Raw genomic sequence first — 23,953 nt, forward strand, 5'->3', positions numbered from 1 at the left:
ATATTCTTTTGAATACATATTATGTAAACAAGTAACAATATTTTTTTACCACTAGGTGGTATCACTGCTTGAAAAATTGTTGATTACTTGCCATTTTTTCTAGTGGACCAGAGTTTATTCAGATTACTGTCAAAAACTACCTAGATATTACACCTACTCAGATGCCACTTTTAACAAGCCTATTTCACTTTTAATATGTTTAAATGAATATGTAAAAATCTATCAACACATTTCAAACCTTTCTTCAATTGGAACTTCAAAAAATTAATCGCAAGCACCATCTTCAACATTAAATACATCACCAGCCAGGGACAAAATTAGTTCAGAAATGATCACTTGATTAAAATTACAAACTTTAGCTCAATTTGCAATTTATTAAGACATAATTGGAGATGTAAATTCCAGTTTGTCTTTATCCAATATGTCTGAAGCCAGATAAGTACTTGCCATTAATCCATACTCCATAGCTACAAGACAAGTAGAAGAAAACAGAGCCCTATGAGCCTGACTTAGAAATGTCTGTGAGGCCAAAATGATAGAAGTCATTAAAAAACCCCACCACATACACATATATAACATTTCTTTTATCAAGTCTCAGAAAAAGAGTAAAACCACACACTGATACAAGAATGCTGCATTGATTGCTATTGCACTGGTTTCAGCAGAACTGCACAGATTGAACTGCAAAAACAAAACTGGGTTCAGTAAGCTTCAGCACTGCATGTGCTTCAAGAAAAATAATTTCCCCACTGTAGTTTAATGTAAAGATTAGTCAATTCTAAAGCATACAAGCTATCTAAAACATCCACAGTTCTTCCAAGAAAAATCTTAGGACTTTTTCTAAATATTAGTGACATCCAAAAAGCCCCAGAGACTTAATTCTCCTTTCTGGGAAGATGCCTTTACTGTAAGTTTCACTAATAAGCAAAACAAAACTCTTGACAAAGAGTTCTCTGACCTGAAGACAAAGTATACTCTGCTGTCTTCTGACCTAGCAGACCTAACCTGCCATTCTTTAGCCAGTCAGATATCCTAATCGTTACCGGGAATCTTTCTCTTGAAACCACCAAAAATTCTAATACTTATTTTAAAATGCAAGTGATCAAACACATTTAAGGTGCTGCCATGAAATGTTCCAATCAAACCAGACACAGGGCTTTTCCTTAGTGCTTTCTAGTTCACAAATATTATTTCCGAGAAGACACACCTAAAAAGCCACAAAGAAACTCCCTGTGATTTGTGATCACTGTGCTCTCAATGAACAGTAATAGGTTTGGGATGTTTGGGTGGGGTTTTGGGGGTAGGCATGCAGGGATGAAGTGGTGGTGGTGAGTTATTTTTTTATTTGTTTGTGGGAGGATTTTTGGGGGGTAGAGGTTTTTGTTATTTATATTTTTATTTGGGGTTGGTTTGTTTTTAAAAACAACCCTGCAACCATACAACCATAGCCAACAATTTTTCCTATCATGCTATCAAGTTTTGAAACTGAAATGAGGTTTCCTCCCCTCAGCAGTCATCACTCCATCAGGACAATGCACTCAAAAGTTGGCACAATGCCAAAACAATTTACAGAAGTAATTAATAAAATCTGATCTCCAGATTTCCACAAAAATCAAACCTGCTTTTTTAGTATGTTTTCTATAACTGTTTACCCATCATGCACATAAACATGTAACACATGCATGTATTACCTCTTATTTAAAATTACATTTTGAAAGAAAGGGGTATTTTTAAATCTGAGCCTTGCTTGAACAGTTGAGAGATAACACCTACTTAGACATAAAAAATTACACAGATTAAAAAACAAAAGTATGAATACACATACACAGTCAATCTACATCTACAATGAATCTTTTGTTTGAAAATAAAATTTACAAATGAGAAAACTTAATTTTAAATAAAATGTAATTGAAACACAAACATATATTCTACAGGTACTAAAATAAGTGTCATTAGCTATTCTTTTGTAAAACTTGCTCTTCTGACATACTGATAAATCACAAGCTTTCAAGGATTTCAGACTATGACAGGTATTCCTCAATAAAGATACTGAATGAAGTAGCTGTGCTTCTGTTTGCTAAATTATTCTGACATATGTCCTCGGATTTACACATGACAGTCCTTGCAAACAGTAAAAACATGCTTTTTTCTTCCTAAGTAAGTGTAATTTTTCTTAGGACGGAATCACTAAGATATTCTTGTCTACCTATTGCTTAAATACAACACCTTCTGAACCACTCTTTCAAACTAAAGTTCTGAAAGCTGCAGACCTCTAAATATAGTAGTCCTAAACAAACACAAATTCATCTAAGGGTAAAAAAAAATACTATCATTACCTTATGAAATATTACTTCACAGCTTGTTTTATTACAAACTACAAACATGGACACATTTGGACATTCTTGTTGGAAGACATCAGAGAAAAGTAATTCTAACTTACAACTGTTAAAGGAAATACTAATGTATCTGAATCTTAAAGAACCTTTTTCTCTAGCAGTGTCTTTTTAAAGAGTCACATATCAAAGATAATAACTAGGTACTGTAGATATTCAAGAAGAGACAAGCTCCTCTCTGCCATAAGTTATTAAATGTATGAACATACATTCGTGACCTCAATGTAGTATGAAAGTAATAGAGGATGCTAAACATTAACACCTCATGTGGAATAAAAAAATTACACAAAATTTCAAGAGCATTAAAGGTTTTAAAAAAAACCCAAACAAACAACCACCAAACAAAGTAGAGCAAAGTCAAAGCTGCAAAGAAAACTTCAGTTTTCATACTTAGTGACTTCATTATTTACTTAAACCAAGGATTTGATTTCTTGCCATGGAGCTAGATACACCTATAAAATCAAGCAAATGGAAGGGAAAAAAAACCCAACAGTAAACTGAAGCAAATATTCATACACATCCTAACACACAAAGGGAGGGGAGGGCAGAAGCATGATTATCATTAATACACTGATGAAAGATATCATTAATTTGCCAGTGCAGTTAACTGTTATGGTACTTTAAAAGCTTACACTCAGATTCCTAACTCCTCCAGTAGTGAGCACCTGGCAAGATTCTCACCTCCCAAAGTATGTGTATAAATTAATATAAATATTGCTAATCTGTGCTGTTAGCTTTAATGTTCTATCTAAACAGCTAAACTTTTCCATCACCTGTACTTTAAAGAAAAAAAAAATCCCAAATACTTAACCCTCTTCCTATTTTGCTTATGAGAGAATGTATCTCCTTTCCTCGCATCAAACCATATTCAGGACCAGAAATCTGTTATTCTGTTACCTAATTTGTTGCCTTTTAGGCCTTAAAAAATATCTCTTACTGTCTTTTATCTTTTATTTAAATAAATAGAAATGCCAATTATTTTATATATATATATATAAAAAAGTATGATTCTATGCATTTTCTGTTGAGCAACTGCAAACTAGAACAGAACACAATAACCTTATCAGTAAATTACGGCAGCTTTATAAAAGGAAATAATATACAAACATTCTTTAAAAAGCATCATTCACATCCATTGTCAATATATTTGGGGTTTGTTTTGAAGGAAAAAAAAAAAACCCAAACCTCTCAATGCTAACACAAATATTCCAAGAATCTATTTATGAACATGGGCTTTTGTGCTCTGTAAACATCAGGAATCAAATCCTTTTCTCTACACATCCTTCTTATGTCTCTTTTTAGCAATCTGATATATTTTAGTATATCCCATTTCAGAAAAGGAAAAGAGGTAGGAAGGCAGAGAGGAAATGTTTCCTTCCATGTTTGAGCACATTATCCATAGCAACATGCAGCATAACAGTTTTTAATTCTGCACAACATGAATTTCTATAAAAACAACATTCAGTCAGCAAATTTTTGGCTCTCTACAGATGCTGTCATCCACTGCAAAAGTTATTATTCACCAATTCTATCCAGTATTTTTGATCACTGGATGCAAATGTGGTAAAAGAAATCTAATCTACCTCCTCTCTGTCATTTTCCCAGAATACTCATTAGATAATGTTATTTTACTGTTGGTGGAAGCCAGTATTAACCATGCACTATTTCCTCGTGCAAAATACAAACAGAAGATGAACAATTTCTTTCCCCTCCCTCAAGCTCAAATTTCTTCTCGATCCTTTACACCTCTTACCCACTCTTGCAAAAAATGCTTGTACTCCAAAAAAAAGCTTAATTGCTCAAGACTATATAGACACCCACCAAGTACTCACAATAGGTAAGCAATCTAATGGGAGCTTTTTCATCTTGTTGTTACAGTTCCCAATTTGGAAAAAGAAAAAACAAAACAAAACAAAAACACAACAACAAAATCAAAACCCACAAAACCTCACCAAAACCACTCCATTAAGTTCTATGCAAAAAGCCTGTCAAAACTGGCTAGTCTAACTGTCTGCATACAGATTGGACTGCATGTTTGAGAGCTGCAAGGGATGAATTCTCCATTATTGCAGAAGTGCCAAACCAGCACACCAAAAGGAGAGAGCTTTCTCACATTTGTCGAAGGAACACAAAGTAGCTTGCCTGAAGAGGTGATGGGGGGATTTGGGAGAGTGGTCAGAGTCTTTTTTTTAACCAACACACAGCTAAGAAATTTGTTTTCCCACACCACTTTAAAAGTCAATCTAAATTTTTTTATAAGATTACCTATACCATTTCCTAACTTTCTTTAGCTGTGCAATATGTGTAGAAGGCAATTAGCTGGGTGAGAAAAATCTCATTCCCAGGACTACTCTTACCTTCTGTTTCCCAGTGAGGACTGGGAGATCAGCTTTCTAAACCTGCACTGTGCTCTCTGGAGTATTTACACATCAACTGTAATACAAAAGAGCTTGGCATTACATTAATTTCAACTAGGTTTTTTTTTCAACTATTTTTTTGTTTTGGAGGTGGTTTGGGGTTTTCTTGTTAGTTTGGGGGTTTTGTTTCTGTAGGTGGCTTGGTTATTTATTAAGGGAGGGGTTCTCTGTCCTGAAATCTCTGCTGAGGAATTTACTCATTTTTCCAAAACATCAGTATTAGTTAAAAGGTCCTTATATTAGTTAAAAGGCCCCTATGTTCTTTAATAAGGTTACTTCTGCTTAATTTTTAATCCAGTGAAATGCAGAAAAGCTTTGGGGGTTGTTTTGGGGTTTTTTAATATGTGCATATGTATATATGTGTGTGTGCACATAAACATCTTTTTCTCCCCATCTTAGTTCTCCAGAAGCACAGATAACAATGCCATTCAGTTTTTTTAAAATGTAGGCCTTTGCCACCATCTGAGACTTTGTCACAGGCTGGCAAATGCAAATACGACATCTCAGACTCAAGCCCTCCTGGAAGTCAGGTGAAGTGTTTCAGGATATATCAAGTGGCATTAGACATCTAACACTTAGGCAACAGCATTAGGTCTCTAAGATTTCTGACTAAGAACTGTAAACCCAGGAACACTGCCAAATACACAAATCTTGAATATTAGTGCCATTAAGGAGGAAGCAGCATGTCCTTGGCTCAGGCAGCTCTTTTCTTCTGTCTCTGATCCATACTTTGGGTTTTTTCCCCTTTTCATATGAAGTTCTTGCCTCATTGTTATGGGCAGAGATCCATGCCCAGAGCAAACAGCATCAGTGGCTGGGAGCCTGCCTGCCAAATCCCCACTGTCAATGCATCCATTTGAGGATGTTCTACTCATTAGTACGAAGCTTATGTAAACACAGAAATTGAAGTATCAAATTGTCTTTCTCATATACACTAAAAATATTATTCCACCTGAAATAAACTGAAAAACACCAAAACATTTAAGATAATAAATTAAGAGACTTTCAAATATTTCCTATCACCTGACACCACCAGTAAAGCTTAATAAAATGAAAATTATGTTAAACTTTATTAATCTGTGTCTTTAGAATCAGAACAGAGGTTATTTCTAAATCATACACTCTGTGTGTGTGTGTACACGCACCTATGTGGTTCTTCAGCTAAAATTGCCCAAGAAAGGTTGAATGTATTGCACCACGCTGAAGGATAGTTTCTACACTGAACAATGATTATGAACAAAGAACAGCTAATATATCAGTCAAGCTACTGCTGTACTTATCTAAAGCCCAAAGAATTTTGCAGTTCCCTACATTTTAAGTGGTTCTTACTGTGAAAGCAAATGAGAAAGTTCCACTTCACTGCCAGTTTTGGAAAGCTGTTAGAAAGTCTTTTTTCCCTTTGTAATGCATTTGATCTTGTATGTCTCTACCCACAAGAGGACTTGCATTCTATAGGATGGATAATTAACTACATTTTAGATACATACATGACCAACTGCTATAGAATTACAGAATCATTTAGGTCAAGTCCAAGCATTAACCTAGCACTGCCGAGTCCACCACTAAACCATGTCCCTAAGCACCATGTCTGCATGTCTTTTGGATACCTCCAGGAATGGTGAGTCAACCACTTCCCTGAGCGGCCTGTTCCAAAGCTTGACAACCCTTATGGTGAAGAAATTTTTCCTAATATTCAAGCTAAACCTCCCCTGATGAAACTTGAGACCATTTCCTCTTGTCCTATCACTTGTTATTTCAGAGAATAGAAGGACACCCACCCTATGGTACTTTTTTTTTTTTTTGTAACTTTGTTGTACTTTAAAAGCAGTTAAATTCCTTGTAACTATTCACTGCTAGAGAACCTGTGTTAAAAGCTGCATTTATTTTCCTTTACAATGAAGTGGCAGTAATAACAGGTAAGCAACTGTCACTTTTTTATGCAGGTATTTTTCAGCACTGTCAGTGTAATTTCAAAGCAGACAAAGTAACGTATATGTTTAGTTATCATGAGCTCAAGAAGATACTCTTCACACTCAATACACTGGTTTTCTAGCTTAAATAGTCAAAACATATTTCTTGCATAACTGGGAATTCTGTTGTGACAAGATGCGACAGGAAATACATGTGAGGTTAACATCACATGTTCCCTGGGATTCCAGGGTCAACAATATGGAAAATTAGATGATTACTCTCAAATCCTGCACATCCAGTATCTATGTCAATATCAGAAAACAAAGTAGTAAATGTAATCTACAAGCTGGTTTGTCAAAGTATTAAGATTTCAGTTTAAAGCTGAAATTCCAGTCAGCAAGTTCTACCTCAGAAAATCACTTTATTAATAATCAAGGTCACATCAGGATGACTACTCAATAACTTGCTAAAAGAACACCACAACTATGGGGCAACTACAGAGTTAAAAACAGTGCTGAGGGGGAAGGAAAAAAAAAATAAAATCCTTTAAAAAATATTCAAAATAACACTTCCAAGGAGTAACATACAAGAAAGGATAAGCCTCATATTTTAAAAATATGAAGCATATTTAGATATATATACACACTGGTGAGGTTGGTGTGGGTTTTGGGGTTTTTTTACTTTCCACAGTACAAAATACAGCTTTGTCTCTTCCTGTGGCTTTTTGTTTTTAAATAAAGATCAGAACTTGAAAGCAATTTATACTGAAACAAACCTGAAGCCCTCTTTATAAATATCCATTCTAAATTCCTATTGCAGAAAAGCTGACAAGTGTAAACATAATCTAATTAAAACAGTCATAGGTTATGTGCTTCCAAGGGCTTCCTCAATGTAATTAGTGCACATGTTCTTTGAAAAAAATATCTGATTTGTGTCAATCACATCTATAAGAAAGACTCTGAAACTTAGGCAGTCAATAGAAGAGATGGTTGTGATGATGATGGACACCAGCATCACTTAAGTGCTGCAGCGGAACGTCTTTCTGGTCTGTGGGGTTTTTTTAATCAGGATCACATTCAAAGTTTATTACCTCTGTTCAAGATTCACTTCTCACCCACCAATATTGCAGAGCTTACTACATACAAAAAGCCCTCAAACAAAGCAATGTTCAATGTCAAATCCTCTTAACAATGAGCTGCTTGGGTACAACATTGCTCACTGACATCTCTGAAGAAAACAAGTAGCTAGTAAAGAAAAGAAGTATCTTGGATCTGTTATAGTGAGAAAAATGAATTTACATTCAGTACTAGCATCAAAGTAGTAATAATGTATGCTTCATAAAGAAACACTCAAATATGTCAGTTTTAATAATTAAATGTGCTTGGAACAGCAGTGTGCATATACCAAAATAGCTACGTGGATTTCAATAATTACATAACAACCTAAGGGAACAGAAGTTCACTATTTCTTATCTTTACAATGTAGGCTGTTTTGAGCATTTAGAAAACACTCCATCCATTTACTTAAAAAAACCCCAACCAAACAAAAAAACAACAAACCAAAACCAAACCACATCTTCAACACTGCTGTGCAATTTTTTTTTTAAGAGGAAAGTCAACTTTCAAGAGGATCTACTTTCATTCTCAATGATAGGCTACTGAGTTATGTATCTTTTTATTGCCAAGAATGCGATCCTAGCTTACTATTGAGGGACTTCAGTGTTGTGACTAGAGATCTTTTGCTTGGGGGGAAAAAAAAAAAAGGTTCCGTACAAGAGGTGTTACTAAAATGAGCATTAGACAATTTCAATTTACACATCCCTGGTTCCCCAGGTGTGGTTTAGAACAAGCACCATCTATCTGACTGTTCAATATTCAGCAGGTATCTGCCATCCAGGTCTTGCACAGAACAGCGGCAACTTTTACTTTCTGCTCAAAGTGAGCTCAGCTCTGACTTTAAACTACTGAGATCCTTGCCAGTGTTATCCCTGACAATATCCTCAGATGTCAAAAATGAAATATTTAAAGATTTAGTGAAAACTAATTATACTTATAAAATAACTATACTGAGTAGAAAATTTAAATTCAGTTCAGCAAAACACTTGGCATGGAAAAATAAACTAGAGGAACAGCTTAGTGCTCTGTCACAGTGTAACAGACCTGCCATTCATTCATTCAGAGTTGTGGTCAGTATTTCCATTAAAAGAACTTGTTTATCAAGAATTTATTATGGGAGTTATTAAGCAGCTACACCTCAAACTGACTTGGCAGACAAAATTTTCTGAAAATTCAAAGAGCTTTTCTATTCCTTAAAAAAAGGAAAACAAGGAAAAACCTGTTGCATCCCTTCAACAAACACAAGATAGATTACAAAAGCGTATTTTCTACTCTTAATTCCCAACAATCAGATATATCTCCCCACCAGGTAAGTCTTCCTAAGGCTCAGTTCATTTTTCCTTTTCTGTGTTTCAACTCTCAAGTCAGTTTTGGTTTTGACCGCCTCAGCAAGCATCCTTGAAATATCAGGAAACATCATTGCTCCACTTGGCCTTTACCTACCAAAATCTGCTACTGCTGAAGTTAAGTAGACAAACAAAAATAAGTCCCTGACAATTTAAAATTACAACACCTGAGGCTCTCATGAGCTACTGACTTTAGAAACGCACAATACTGCATTTTTGAGGACACTGTAGCAACAGAAGCTAAAATCATAATAAACTTTGAAATAGTTTACAATGATAGCTCAAACAATGTTAAGTTAAATCTGAATGGTAGCACCTTCCTTAGAAGAAGCAACAGAATACACAATGTTCCCTTTCTTCTAAAATTAAAATGCATTTCTTCAATAAATAGAAATAATAGCAACAGAAAGAAATCCTCTACTGCTGGGACTGTTAACACAACAGGTGGACATAACTACTTTAGGCCTAGCTACAATTTTCCAGGGCACAATAATGAAGACTATCTTCCCACCTTTTGCACAGATAATTAGTACTTATTCATTCCTGTAGTTCCCTCACCATTAAGGTAATACATATCAAAAATATATATTCTTCAGACCTATGCATGCCATTTTTTTAAATAACAGTGCTGACCTGTGACACTTGCTAGCAATGCTTTCCAAAACTGCCATTGTGCATTTGATTCATCCTAATCCACCCAAGATCAACACTTGCTGATTACAGTTACCCTATTCATAATGTAAATGCATATAATTCTTTTTTAAAAGCCCCAAAACAGACAAATTGGACAACGTTTACTTCATAATTTTGAAAACAAAACATTTATAAAAAGAAATCAATTAATTCGTACATCTGAGTTTAAAAATATGTGTTTTTTAAACTATTGGCACAGGATAAAAAAGATTCTGCCTTTAATTCAAGGAGGTAAGGCAGTCATATTCCTCAATATATGCATCTTGGAAAGCTAATCAGGAAAGCCTTTTAAAGGATAGCAATCAACTGAAAGAGTAAATTGACATCTCAAACGACAAACCTGAGTTTCATAGGTCAGACTAGTTTGGAATAACACAGTAACAAGGAAACTATTGATCCTCACTGTTGCATTAAGCCAAGGTGAAGACAGCCTTTGATTATGTACCAAGTCGCAGAAGTTGACTAATTGGATTCAGTTCAGGACTGCAAAAAGGGCTGATTCACAAGAAAAGCATCTAGTCAAATTGATCCCAAGAAATTTTGCTCTACCAGACTATAGGTATTGGCCTCAAACAAACACGTAAGGTATGTGAAGAAAGGAGAAAAGGAATCCACTAGCATAGCAACACTTAAACAGACACTAAATAAACAATTTATTCTATAAGTCTTGGACTACTATGTTGGCAAGATAGTAAAAAGCAAAGCAGCAAATAAGTCTCAATAAAACTAAAGGATGACTATGCTCTAAAGCACAAATTCTATTATCCTTATTTAATCTGATGAATAGCTAAAAAGAAGTCACCTTTATTCCTCTAACAGATCACAGATATTTGTATTTCAAGGGCACCACTCTGCTTTTTTTTTTTGTTTGTTCGTTAAATTTTAACTTTTTTAAATAGGCCAACTTGGATTCTTAGCATGGTGACTTTTTTCAAGCCCTAAAGCTAAATCTAAAAAACATTACCCTTCAGAGTTCCCAGCTTTCAGGTCTGGGGACATCGTGATATGCTCCATCAAGATTTCTGATCTGGACAATCAAGGGACCAAGGCTGCAGGGCACAACATACTGTACCACACACCACGCTGTACAATTGCTCTGTAATTAGAAGCAGACCAACCAAGTACAAGTAGAATCAAATTGGCTTCTTTTAAATTCTCTTATGAACTGTCAGAGAAGCACTGGGTTTGAATTACGTTTATCAAAAAGGCTTTGGACTAAATATTTAAAAAAAAAAAAAAAAAGAGCAAGACAAAATTTACAGTAGTAAAAGAATTAGAGGGAAGACACCAATGATCATAGTTTCAGCTGAACTCCAAAGACCCTACATCATTATGTACGTTATAATGACAGCCCCAAATTCTATCTTCAAGCATTCTTGGCAAACAAGCAGCTTTAGATATGAGACCAAAGGCAAATAATTACTAACCTTTCTACATTGACTGGCTTGTCAAATTTAAATAGAATATAATCCCCAGCAACTGGTGTGACAGCCCAGAAAAAATCTTCCCCTACGTAGGTTTTTTCTAGCGTATGCCCCTGGTAGACTTTTAAAGATGTTGAAACCTCTGCAGGTGGATTCACGTGGATTTTATGCAGCAATGGTTTCAGGAAGTCTTTATCCTAATTGAAAAACAGACAAACATCAAGCTGGTCAGATAACCCGGTTTATTATGTTCTTTTCCCAAGTGGTTACACTTAAATCAAACACTTGCATAAAATAGAAAATGAATGCATTACTCATTTTTGGGTGTATCAGATCTTGCACTGATTACAAGATGAACATGCCATTAAAGTAAAAAAATTAGAAAACTATCCCCTAGCAAAAATCCACAAAGTAAACTGAGATTAACACTTCTCATACTTGATAGTAACCAGTTTAAATCAGATTTCGTTTCAACTGGAGTACTACATAACATGCTTGAAAATGCCAGACAACAAGAAAATTCCTGTTTTCTCAATGACTACAAATTTTTCCATTTAATCAGACTGCTCCGGAAAAGAAGGAAAATTTAGCTACTAACTGTGAGTTTCTGGATCTTCCCTGCTAGAGAGGAGTGGAGGCCAACATGCTGGAAAAGAGAAGGCCTGAAGCGTATCCGTAGGTTAGATTTCTGTCGATCACAATGTTTCTGAAATGGGGGGGGGAGGGGAGGGGTTTAAAAAAAAAAAAAAATTAAAAAATCACATTAGTAAAACCAACACAAGGTTGCCAAGATTTTACTGCAAGTATATGATGTTACATGAACCAAAAAGATTCAACAAGAACCCAGACCTATTTATCCAGTTGTTCTTGCTTTCATTCCAGAAATCTACCAAGACTGTTGTGCAAATATAATACTGTTCAAGGTTCTTGCACAGAATCTGTTTATTCAGTCTTTCAGTGAGGGTGCCCCTTGAGAAATGTAGGGCAAATATCCAAAGTTTATTCTCCATTTGGAACCTTCTCTATGACTACCACCCAAGCAGTGGCATTCTGCAGAGCCTCAGTGGGGGTTACATGAATGAGTTTATTTTAGGACCATTACATACAGAAGCTAACTAGACTTTTGCTTTTCTTCCTACTGCATCCATCTCCAAAATCTGAAACAATAACTGTTATAATGGCTCTGCAAATGGTCTCTCAAATTCTTGGTAGGAAGAAAGACTCTTTCAGGACATGCAGTAACTGTAATCCACAGTATGCTAGCCTCCAGCTCACCACAACCAACTCATTCATCACCATGAAAACATATTAGAAGCTTTATAATAAAAACATACTTACAGCATCTTTCTCAGGGTTACACACTTTCACCCAGAGGATATGGTCCAGGAGCCAATCAATAGGTTTCTCTTTATAAAACATAAATATGAACTCTACAATAAGAGTGATATCTGGAGACTGGAACATTTTACCTGTGACGATATTAAGAATAACTGGAGTTATTTGAGATTAAAGATAACATTGTCTGTTGAAATCAGTTTATCAACAGATAAGTTTGTGCCAAGACAAGAAATGTTAGCAATGAACAACTTGAAATCTCAATGTTATTAAAAGCTCCATACCTTTCAGCTATGCAAAACTAAATAAAACAAGTATTCAAACAAGGACTCATATTAGATCTTGGTGCTATCAAAATATTCAATGTATACTACAACAGTCTCCATAAGAACAGAAATTGTCAGTTTGCAAAAATAGAGAAAGAAGATTCATGGATTTGTGTCTATGCCACATGTAAGCTTTGAGACAAGGAGCTGTTGCGAGTGTTATCTGCCCAGTCATACAATTTCAGCTTTTGCAGGTACAAAAAGCAAAGATGGAACACCTACCACTAACTCCAGATCCTTCTGTGTAGAAAAATCAAAGGGAAAGAAGGAAGCTACTAGAACATAACCAGAGACAATGCAACTTAAACAAAAAAAGAGACACATCACAGCCACGACCAGAGTTTTTTCTGAAATACACAGGCCATCAGCAAATTCATAGCGAGGGCATTTTCAACCTGCCACACACTAAGCAGTCAGCTGCCTAGTAGATAGTCTGCAAGTCCCTCCCACAAACAAAAACTGCAGAACTTCTTTACTAAGTACTGCCATGACTTTGGGACCTCCAACACAGCATACTGCTTGGTCAAGTACAGATGGACTTCTGGGTGGCATTATGCTACAGGATTCTTGGGAACCCTGCAAACTGTTAGGCTTAAAGGAGGCCTTCGCAAAAGAAGGAAACTTACTGTTGATGAAGCAAGTCTATTAACTATCAACAAGAGCAACTATTTACATGGTTGTGGAATAAACTTCACTGCCAGTACAGATATCTGAAGAGAAAGGTGGCCAATACACTGGGTTATTTTTTTAAACCAAATGCAGCACTTAAGAAAGGTGCCTTGTATGAAGAACTACTATCGGGAGCAACACGTAACTGGGAGTGGAGCGGTCCAAGGCTGAAGACAGAACCACAAGTGCTTGTACCAGGGACTGAGTGCCAATTAAACTCCCAGAGGCAGTTCCAGATTTGAGAACAGATTCTGTAAACAACAACAGCTTTCCAGATTATCTGCCTCTACTTTGCTAGGCTACAATGGAGGAGGCAAAGGAAAAAGACATTACATGACAATGAATCTCTTAGGAGGACACTGGCTGAAGTGATTCGGTTCTGTCGATGGTGCTGAGATGTGGGCAGTGCTGACTTAGACAGGTATGGGTTCTTGGGGCACATGTGCATCGATGGATCAGAGTACAATAGAAGCTATTCTCCAATGCAAGTCTTCTATCTGTCCACACTTGGGAGTTCCATACGACACACTAACATGCAGCACTTAGGCATGTGAATTTTTTTTTTTCCCACTTGTAAACTATGAGGCCTTCAAAGACTTTTTTAAATAACGAGTTCCACAAGTGGTAGAGGTCCTAATATTTTCTCCTTCTACATTTGCAAAGAACAGCTGGAGTAGATGCTAAGAACAGGTTCCTCTCTTGAGGTGGCAAAAACACCTCCCATACTCATCAGAAAAGGGGATTTAATTCTCACCTACAAGACGACAGATTTTTTTGGTAAGGCCACTAAGGAGCTGTACAGGCTAGTCTGGATGACAAACAAATAGGGAACAACATTTTGTAGGAAGCTTAAAAACAATCAGCAGTGTAACAGTCTACTTGAGCAGGTGGCTGAGTGGAAATGAAGAAATGGTGCAAGCAGCCTACCTTATTTAGCCATTAAGGAGGGTGGTTGCATTTATATAAACAGAAGAGAATACCTAAAGTATCACCCTGACCAGTACTACACAAAACATAAAAAGCTATTTAGACTTAAGTGATTAGAAACATACATTTCCGCTGTGAATGTACATGTGGCCTATCAGTCAGAACCAGACATTGTTACTTCTCTTTCTTTTGAGGCTCACCGAAGTCTAATTCATAGAGGATTATTGCAAGGCAGCATAAAAAAAAACCCAAAACAAAACCAAGGAACTGGGAGTCCCTGTTGTAGCAGGGATGGAAAATTTCTCTACTGAAACAGGTGACCAAACCTGGCACATTAGACAGTATTTCCAAGTAGACATAGAATGACATATTGTTAGCTTATATATATTAGCAACAAGGATATTTTTAAGGAAGTTGCAGGGGCCCTGTTATGTGTGGTCTGACACTGCCAGGTACCAGGCTCTTACATACAGAGATTTGCTTTGAGAGTACCAAGATCTCGAATTGCAAGATCCTTGCTTTTCCCGAAGAGAGGATACATACTTAGGAGACTGCCTAAATGGCCTCATCTTTTCTAGAAAATAAGTCTGATGTGATCTCACAGAATCACAGAATTGTTTGGGTTAGAAAAGACCACTGACCTAACACTGACAGTTCCCAACTACACCATATCCCTCAGTGCTATGTTGACTCTACTCTTAAACACCTCCAGGGATGGGGACTCCACCACGTCCATGGGCAGCCCATTCCAACGCCTAACAACCCGTTCTGTAAAGAAATACTTATTAATATCTAGTCTGAACCTTCCCTGGCACAACTTGAGGGCATTACCTCTTGTCCTATTGCTTATTACTTGGTTAAAGGCTCATCCCCAGCTCTCTGCACCCTCCTTTCAGGTAGCTGTAGAGGACGATGAGGTCTCCCCTCAGCCTCCTCTTCTCCAGACTAAACACCCCCAGTTCCCTCAGCCGCTCCCCGTACGACCTGTGCTCCAGACCCTGCACCAGCTTCGTTGCCCTTCTCTGGACACGCTCGAGTAACTCAATGTCCTTTTTGTAGTGAGGGGCCCAAAACTGAACACAGGAATCAAGGTGCGGCCTCACCAGTGCCGAGTACAGGGGTAAGATCCCTTCCCTGTCCCTGCTGGCCACGCTATTGTTGACACAAGCCAGGATGCCATTGGCCTTCTTGGCCACCTGGGCACACTGCTGGCTCCTGTTCAACCAGCTGTCAATCAACACCCCCAGGTCCCTCTCTGACTGGCAGCCCTCCAGCCGCTCCTCCCCAAGCCTGTAGCACTGCTGGGGGTTGTTGTGGCCCAAGGGCAGCCCCCGGCATTTGGCCTTATTGAAACTCCTCCAGTTGGCCTCAGCCCATGGCTCCAGCCTGTCCAGGTCTCTCTGCAGAGCCTCCCTACCCTCGAGCAGATCAACACTCCCACCCAACTTGCATAGGCCCAGAAGCACCTTCCTCTAGGCCTGGACTGACATACTACTGTCAACCATGCAGTCAACCACCCTTGACTTGGGGAATAATCTAGTTAACATGGTGATGTCAGAAGATGCACCAGGAAAAACAAACGAAAATAAAACCAAAAACCACACTGATACATCCAACTGCAACTACTCAGAATATGCTAGGTAAGCATCAGCTGGCTATACCCGCACTAGCATTTTCAGACCCATCTGGCCTCTCTACATTACACTGCTCAGCACCATGGAAGGGTTCAACAGTGCAGGCAAAGCCTTTGCACTTTAATTCATAATGATCACTGGAACAAAGATGGACAGGCAACACCCTGCTCCTGAGAGAAGCCCTCATTTCTCTTCAGCAACCAAGGGCAAACATTCACACACTACTTGCTGAAATGTTGTCACCATCTTCCATACTCAGCTTGGCACAGCTTTGCCCCAGATCCTTGCCCTTCAGTATAAACACAGCATCCCTCATCTGTCATTTCTATCTCAGGACATCACCAGCAGAGCACAGTAGTACTGCTATGGATCAATGTCACTTTTCTCCCCCTAGAACGCTCTTTCCATACCAGTCAAAAACAGGCCTCTGCAGGGAAGTCCCTGGCAAAACAGGTCTTCAGAGCTCTGGACCCCTTACTATCCACAGCTACTCCTTGTGATGGAAAGCAGCCCAGTACAACTCCTACTCCACAGATCTGACACCCCAGCCCCTCTGAATCCAAACCAGCCAAGCCATTGCCTATCTTCTCCTGAGAAAGCTCCTGGAGAAAGGCTCCTTCTCCAGCAACCTGGCTTCCCTAAGGCATAGAACTAGAAGCAGCATTTACCAAGGTCCTGAGGTCCTATGACCCTCCCATGCAGCTGCAGGTGAGGAAAGTGCTGTGAGCCATGGAGACACTGAGATGCCATCCAGATCCAGCCTACAGATTGCCCACTGGCCACCCCCAATATGCAGTCAACAATCATCAAGCCAAAGAGACCAAAGCAAAAACTGAAGACAACATGCATTGCCTCAAGCCAGTGACAATGTGAAAGAATTGAAGCAATGGCTCATCTTGCACCTTGTTCATGCACTTGGTACAGTGCATGAGAACAGACATAAATCAAGGAGACTGCTGAAAAAACTTCAGAGGCTTCAGATTCTGTGTGCATATAATCTACCCTCGAAAACAAACTTCAAAATCCAATAGAATTAAGACTCAAAGGTAAAATCTTTTCCATAAACTCCTAGAAATTTAAAAAATGTGGGAGACTTTCCCCATATTATTTATCTATATTGGTAAAAGTGAGAGCCAGGACTGGAAAAAAAAAAATTGTGGAACATTTTCTGCTATTTATTGTGCCCTGCCAAGACTTCTATCTTATTTTCAGTCCATTAAAATGCTATCCTTAGTGAACTATTCTGGCCCTCTCAGTATTTTATTGGCAAGTACAAGACACAGATAAAATGAAAAACTTTGGGTTTTACAGTTCTCTCAACTGTAAATATCTAAATCATTTGTTTTCACTCTTCCACATAAGCATCATTAAATGTATTCAGTCTACACCAACAATCATTTTATACCTGCAAGCAAAAATTCTAACTATAGTTGAAGTTTTCAATGCTTTTCCTGTTAATGATATGCAAATTACTGGCATTAAAACTAGAACCTCTTTGAAGTTATTTAAATCTCAAATATTTCACTTGATCTACTCTTCCCCAAACTTAAACTATGTGGACAGCTTGAGCAAAATTGGAATCAGAACAACTTTAAATAATCAGAACAACAGGCCTTAAAACATCATGGCACAGTAAGATTCAGGGGAACTGTATAAGACAACCAAAAGGCTGGTTTCAGACCACTCCATTAAAAGTTTGTGACAGCTGGCTTACAGCTACAGTGTAGGGTATTGGTGATCCTCTGAAAAACACTTCAGACCACAGGCACTTGGAAGACAAATCAGTATTGCTCATGAAAACTAGGAGGACTTTCCTAATGTTTTGTCAGGAACCTCAGTGCAAACCAGAATCCAGAAGAGGAAAAGATGCATCTCCTTTCACATAGCTTCGTAGGGAAACAGCATACATCTCACCCATTATTTATTAGATACTTGACAGCATTTAAGACTATGCTTTCAGTATTAAAAAAAACAAAGGAAGCAACTTCTGCTCTGTGGCAGAGGTGACAGAATTCTATAATTCCGCTGTCAGCCTAAATAGCTGCATTTGTCACTTCCTTATGTAGTACTTGCATAAATTAGATTTTCATTTCAGAAATACACTATGACAAAAAACATTTTTACCTAGCAAACTTGCAAGCTGATCAAGGTTTCCAACACCTTACAGCAAATCAGCCACACCTCTCTCTTTCAGAGATTATTTCTAAATTAGTAGCATCTAGACAATTCAGTGCTCTACTTTCTCTCTTGGACATCTACACATAAAACTCATCTCCAGTTACAAACAACTACTTTTGCTCTTCTCCATAGCTATTTAAACTACCAAATTACCAGAGTATCAGTCTGCACCAAGATCCATAAAGGGATAGCAGAGATGAGGCAAATGTATATTACTTGCAAAAAAATTTCTATGCAGTATACAGTTATAGCACTGTGTAGCACTTTTGTTATAGAGCTGTATAGCACTTGTGTCTCAAAGCCAGAAGTTTTAGTCACTTTCATGAATATTAATTTTTCTCTCAAAACTTAAAAGCAGGGTAAGTAGCTAAATTGGAAGAAAAAAAATCTAGTTTAATTTTCTAGGTAGAAAAGCAACATTAAGATGTGTAGCCATAGCTAAATTCATCTGAAATTCTACTGCTATAATCTAATTAAAAGGAGGCAAACAAATATGATACAAGGAATAAAGAACAGTGATATAAGCAGCACGAGCGAACAACTAAACTATTTTCAGAGCCTACACTGAAAAAAGCATATAGACAGTATAGAAAAACAACTTTAAAATATTTTTAAACAGTTGTGAGGGTGATTAAGCCAAATCTCAGTATTAAGAACTATCTACCTATCCCTTCTGGCTTAGACATTGAGCCCTCTGTAGCAGCACTGAGAACAGAAAGGGGTGCGACATACACAAATATACAAATAATAAGTGATCTGAAATACATCTGCATGGGGTAGATAGTGCATGTCCTAAACTGTAAGAATTTCCAAGAGAACGACACTTTATCTGTTACACGTAGCATTTTCTTCCTGTTCTGAGCTCAACTTCCAGTCTTTGCTTTGGAATTGTGTTGACTACATATAGGAATCTTCAGTCTTGACATAGCTCTTCATTTTTCCTTGTGTATCTCCAGCTTACTGCTTTTAAACATATCATGACATATCACTGCAGTAATGAAATAAACTTTTGATTTGTAAAATGCCTTCAAAACTTGTCTTTCATTGCTTTTCTGTTAAGTCTAGTACCCCTCAATAAAAACGTATGAGTGTAAGAGCAGACCCATAAAGTAATTTCAACAGCACCCTGGTAGTCAATCCACAACAGCCTGAGAAGCTGCATTAGCTTCTTTCACTGTTGTTCACTGCAAATGACAGATAGATTCTAACTACACCTAAGAAGGGGCACACTGTCATAACTTCTCCTTGATGGAGTAGGAAGGTAGAGATAGAATAGGCTTTGCCACCAAGACAAAGTGGTTACTACTGATTCTTGGAAACTTTGGCACAAACATAAATGAAGTTGTATTAGGTGGAGTTAGTTTTCGCACTTTCAAAAATTTTACTTTAGTCAGTTATGTTTTAATGACATTTTTGTTTTAACAGCAGCTAAATTGCTGTTCAACTGTTAGTATTTTTATAAATTAATTGACTTTTGGTTATAAAAATGCTCTCTTTTACAACACTTTGAGTTTGCCTCAGTCATACAAAAGTATTTGAAGCAACTGGAAAAAAACCAACCCACAAGTTAAACCAGAGTTACTAAAAAAGCCAGTGAATTTTTATGTTGTGGTCTATTTCTAGTACAAAGAAGATAGCTTCGAAGTCAGATAACTATTAATTTACAGTCTGAGGATGAATGTGTTCTTTCAAACTACTAAAGTGAAGATTTTCTTACCAATGAAACCCAGCTGAGAAAATTCTAGAATCATCCAATCTTCAGAAGCGAGCTGAAGCGCAAAATTTTTTATTGTGCTGAAATAATTCTGCTTGACAACGATGTCATCTTCAAGCTAGAGAAAGGTAGCAGTGATATCAACATAAATAAGAAAAAAAAAAAAAGCACCAGCAAAGCAATAGGAAAAAGGACAGCTAGGAAATACTGATTTACAATATATTGCTAACATATAAGCCATATATTTCTAATCCAAGTGCTGCTATAAACCTAGATGCTATAGCCAAGAATAACTATTGTAGGGATCACAGTCTGTCTATTTGTGGAGAACTAATCCAGAATCTTTCTATGGTAAGAATCCACAAATGTATCTCAACTTATTACTGCAGAACATTGCTTTTCTAGCTAATCTCTTCAGAGGAAAATCATTCATGAAATAATGTTAGACTAAGTGACACCATCAGTAGTAGAACAAGTAGAATATCTGTATTATTTGTACACAAACGTGACTCTGTTTACTCATACACCTAACAGCACTGAAAGAATTTCTCCTCTGAGACAAAAAGCTAAGAGACACCTTGTCTACACAGGTAGGATTCATTTCACCTGGATTTTGCTGTCCAACACAAGAACAGGCACATAGTTCAAACTAATCATCTAGTCCAGGCAGCAGAACTACCAAGATGGGGTGCTACAAAGCCTTTAATTCACAGTAAGTGCCGGCCACTGCTTTAAGGATCCTGCTTGTCCTGTCCTTCCTCCCAGTGCATTCATGCTCTCCCCCTTGTGCTGGCACTAATACTTGTGCAACTGCCTAGTTTCAGAAAGACTGTCTCATGTCACTGGCTGTGCAGCTTCCAGGAGAGCTCAGTCTCCAACAGCTCTGAGAGCACTCAGCATAGCTTTGTAAAAACTAGATGAGGTGAGTGGGGCTTTATACCCAAAGGACACGGTCCCAAAATCTAAATAAAGATCACAAGCACAGTTACTCACTACTGCAATACCTGTAAGGTTAAGGCTTCTACTTCAAAGCAGCAAGACCTAATAGGAACAATTCCAAGCTAAATTAAATTCAAGAAGAATTGCTTAACTCTACTCTTGAAAACCTCTTTAAAAAAGAAAAAAGGTAAGTCTAGCAACACATTGAAAATACACCACTACACAACAGTCGTACAAAAGTGACCCTGCACTTGCCTTCAAAAGCAAATAAAAATGGATTTTAGCTCAATTTCCACTCAAAATTGTGCTGGTGGTTTTTGCCTACATGACTCAACGGCAACTCATTTGGTGGAGAAGGAAAAAGCGGTAGTTAAGCTGTCTGAATTCCTTCACTTTTTTTTATTAAGTATCTTAAGATAAAGTAAGTCACATAGGACAAATTACTTTCTCCTACAGAGATAGTGTCCTCTACAGATTACTTCCCCATATACCATAATTTCCATACTCAGTGCCCTCCTTCAACTATGGAATCAAGTTATCTCTGTTCTATGTAGGTCCTTCTGATGTGTCCGACAGCATAATTTCTGAAGACTCATTTGAAAACTTGTCTCAAAACAAAGAGAAATTTACCTGAATGTAATAAACCCCCTTTTTCTGGGCATACATCATAAGAAAACAGTAATCCAAGTTTTGTTTTGTTCTCCATCTGAAATCAAATTAAACGTTTCAGGATTATGGTAAAAAGTTCTTTCAATACACACTGGCAATGTAAAGTAAATCTCACTATGAAGAATGATGCATATTAGTGAAATGTTAGGACAGCTGCTTCTGGCATTGTTCCCTCAGGAAATCCTCTGTCTGAAAAAAAGGAACAAAGCTTTCACCTTATGCTTTAATACAGACATAAAACTGGTTTAACTTGAATCTGATTTTGTGAAAACTACCTGACATTTCACTAAAAACACATGTGCATTTTAAATGGTAATTCAGCAGGAATTACTGGGTTTTACACAGTATTTCAGGAAAAAAAAAAACAGTAAACAATAAAGTCTATATACAGAGGAAAAAAGTATATCAAGTCTCAGTTCTCCCAAAATTTAACACTAAATGAATTCAACCACGCATAGCATTAGGCTCTGATTGTGCACAGAACAGCATGCAGATAGGAATGAGGTTGATTCACAGAGCACTTTTAGCATCCCCACACTTGCAAGAATTACAGTAAGAAAACATTTCAAGAATTCACATCCCACTTGCCATTTCATAAACAACAAAAGTGTGGGTGTGGGAGGAGCTGGGAAAAGATGTGGGGGAAATAAACTAACCTCACTCTCTCTTTTGAGTCTCCAAATGTCTCTTTCAAGTTTGTCAAGTCAGGATAGTAAGTTGCAGGAGGGGCTATTACTTCCACCAAGCCAGAATTGATCTCTGTAGAAAACCTGTCAATAGAAATATCCTAAAGTCACATGAGAGATTCTGAGTTCTGTAAGGCTTCCTGCTTGCTTTCTGTTGGTACAGTTATTATATCTGCTTACAACGACATATTCAAACAAGATATAAAGTAATAGTAGTAAAAAAGCACTGTTTTCCTTAGCATCTTCTTCAGAGCAGGACAGCCTCTTGCCCAATAATCAGAATTCTAACGAGATTTTAAACACTTCTTTTGCCTTCCTTTTTTTCAAAACCTAGTGATTTTTTTTCTGTAGTTCTCTTTGAACATACAGAATACAAGGCCTTAATGCAGATGTTACAAATTGCCATTCATGTTAAAACAATCCTGTTTATGTTGCATCAAATAATTTAATCCCATTTATTGTTTTACAATTTAACTGACTTAATCACTGCCCCTTAATTTGTCATCTATTACTTTATCTTCAGAAGTCCACACCCCCAAGAAACAAAAATGCATGATCACCTATTTCCAGAATACTTTTTATTACTTATCACAACTTGATTTCAGAAAAAGCAAAAATCAAACCCACCAATAAACTAAGAAATCCCCCATTAAAATTACAACTTACTCTTTTTCCAGGCTTGCAACAACACTGTTAACATAATCAAGATCAGTCTGGAAAAAAACAAACACAAAACCCAAGAATACTTAGCAGTTTTAGAGCCACATTTTAAAAGAACCCAGTAAAATAAACATTGGAGGTAGCTGTCCCCAAAAATCTATTTCAGCATATAAGATATTTGAGTAATATAGGAACACATCAGACATGTAACTATGTTTTATGTCTAATGAGAAAAGAAATACTTTTTTCTTAAAAAGAGAGGAATAATAATTGCCTCATATCTGCATTTAACAGACAGTTCTAATCCAACTGTTCGTGTTTTCTTGCAACCTCTCATGCTCTTAATGACAAAGTGATCACTGAGTGTTTGTGTAGGAAGAACTTCATATTATTGTTATATAACATATATGAAAATATTACCACGGAAAGCTTTCTGGAAAACAGGTCATTGAACACATACTCTTCTTTCAAAAACACATCTCCTAAACTTTGCATTTAAAGCGTGGATGCCCCAACCACAGACAGCAATGAACACGCTGCTTTCCTAGCTAGGGTTGCTTTTTTGCATCAAAGACTAAACTTGAGGGACTGTCAACTCTACCAATCACCCAGTTATTAAAGATGAAAAAATTCTAAAATTACTTGTTGGTTAAAATACAAATTGTGACCTTCTGGAAAAGTCTAGATCATCTAACTTGCCAGAACTGGCCAGTTAGTCAACCTATCCACTTAGTCATATACATGCATGTCAGGAAAACAGAGCTATGAACTCAGTGTGAATGAAAACCCTAATTTGTTATACTCACTAATCTAATAATTGATACACTATTCATCAGTTTTCAAAAGAAAATTTATAGTCTATAAGTCAGCCCAGATTCTGGTGGCTCATGAGTATTCTAGAGAAATAGCTGCCTTTG

General features: G+C 37.2%; 1 protein-coding gene across 3 annotated transcripts in view; it reads right to left on the minus strand.

Moving 5' to 3' along the window:
- MGAT4A (alpha-1,3-mannosyl-glycoprotein 4-beta-N-acetylglucosaminyltransferase A) overlaps nucleotides 1-23,953 on the minus strand; it is an 84,600-nt gene that overhangs the window by 10,129 nt on the left and 50,518 nt on the right. For 2 of the 3 annotated variants that reach the window (XM_074908530.1, XM_074908540.1), the window contains exons 6-12: nucleotides 23,043-23,089; nucleotides 22,347-22,460; nucleotides 21,652-21,727; nucleotides 20,086-20,200; nucleotides 12,638-12,768; nucleotides 11,898-12,005; nucleotides 11,303-11,496 (exon numbers count right to left, since the gene is read on the minus strand). In XM_074908530.1, the coding sequence (XP_074764631.1) occupies nucleotides 11,303-11,496; nucleotides 11,898-12,005; nucleotides 12,638-12,768; nucleotides 20,086-20,200; nucleotides 21,652-21,727; nucleotides 22,347-22,460; nucleotides 23,043-23,089 (785 nt within the window). Of the gene's footprint in view, nucleotides 1-10,812; nucleotides 11,497-11,897; nucleotides 12,006-12,637; nucleotides 12,769-20,085; nucleotides 20,201-21,651; nucleotides 21,728-22,346; nucleotides 22,461-23,042; nucleotides 23,090-23,953 lie in introns of those variants that run through there. The other variant, XM_074908549.1, reaches the window with a different exon arrangement.

Source organism: Athene noctua, chromosome 1 (assembly GCF_965140245.1).
Source record: "Athene noctua chromosome 1, bAthNoc1.hap1.1, whole genome shotgun sequence".
In the NCBI taxonomy this organism is placed as follows: Eukaryota; Metazoa; Chordata; class Aves; order Strigiformes; family Strigidae; genus Athene; species Athene noctua.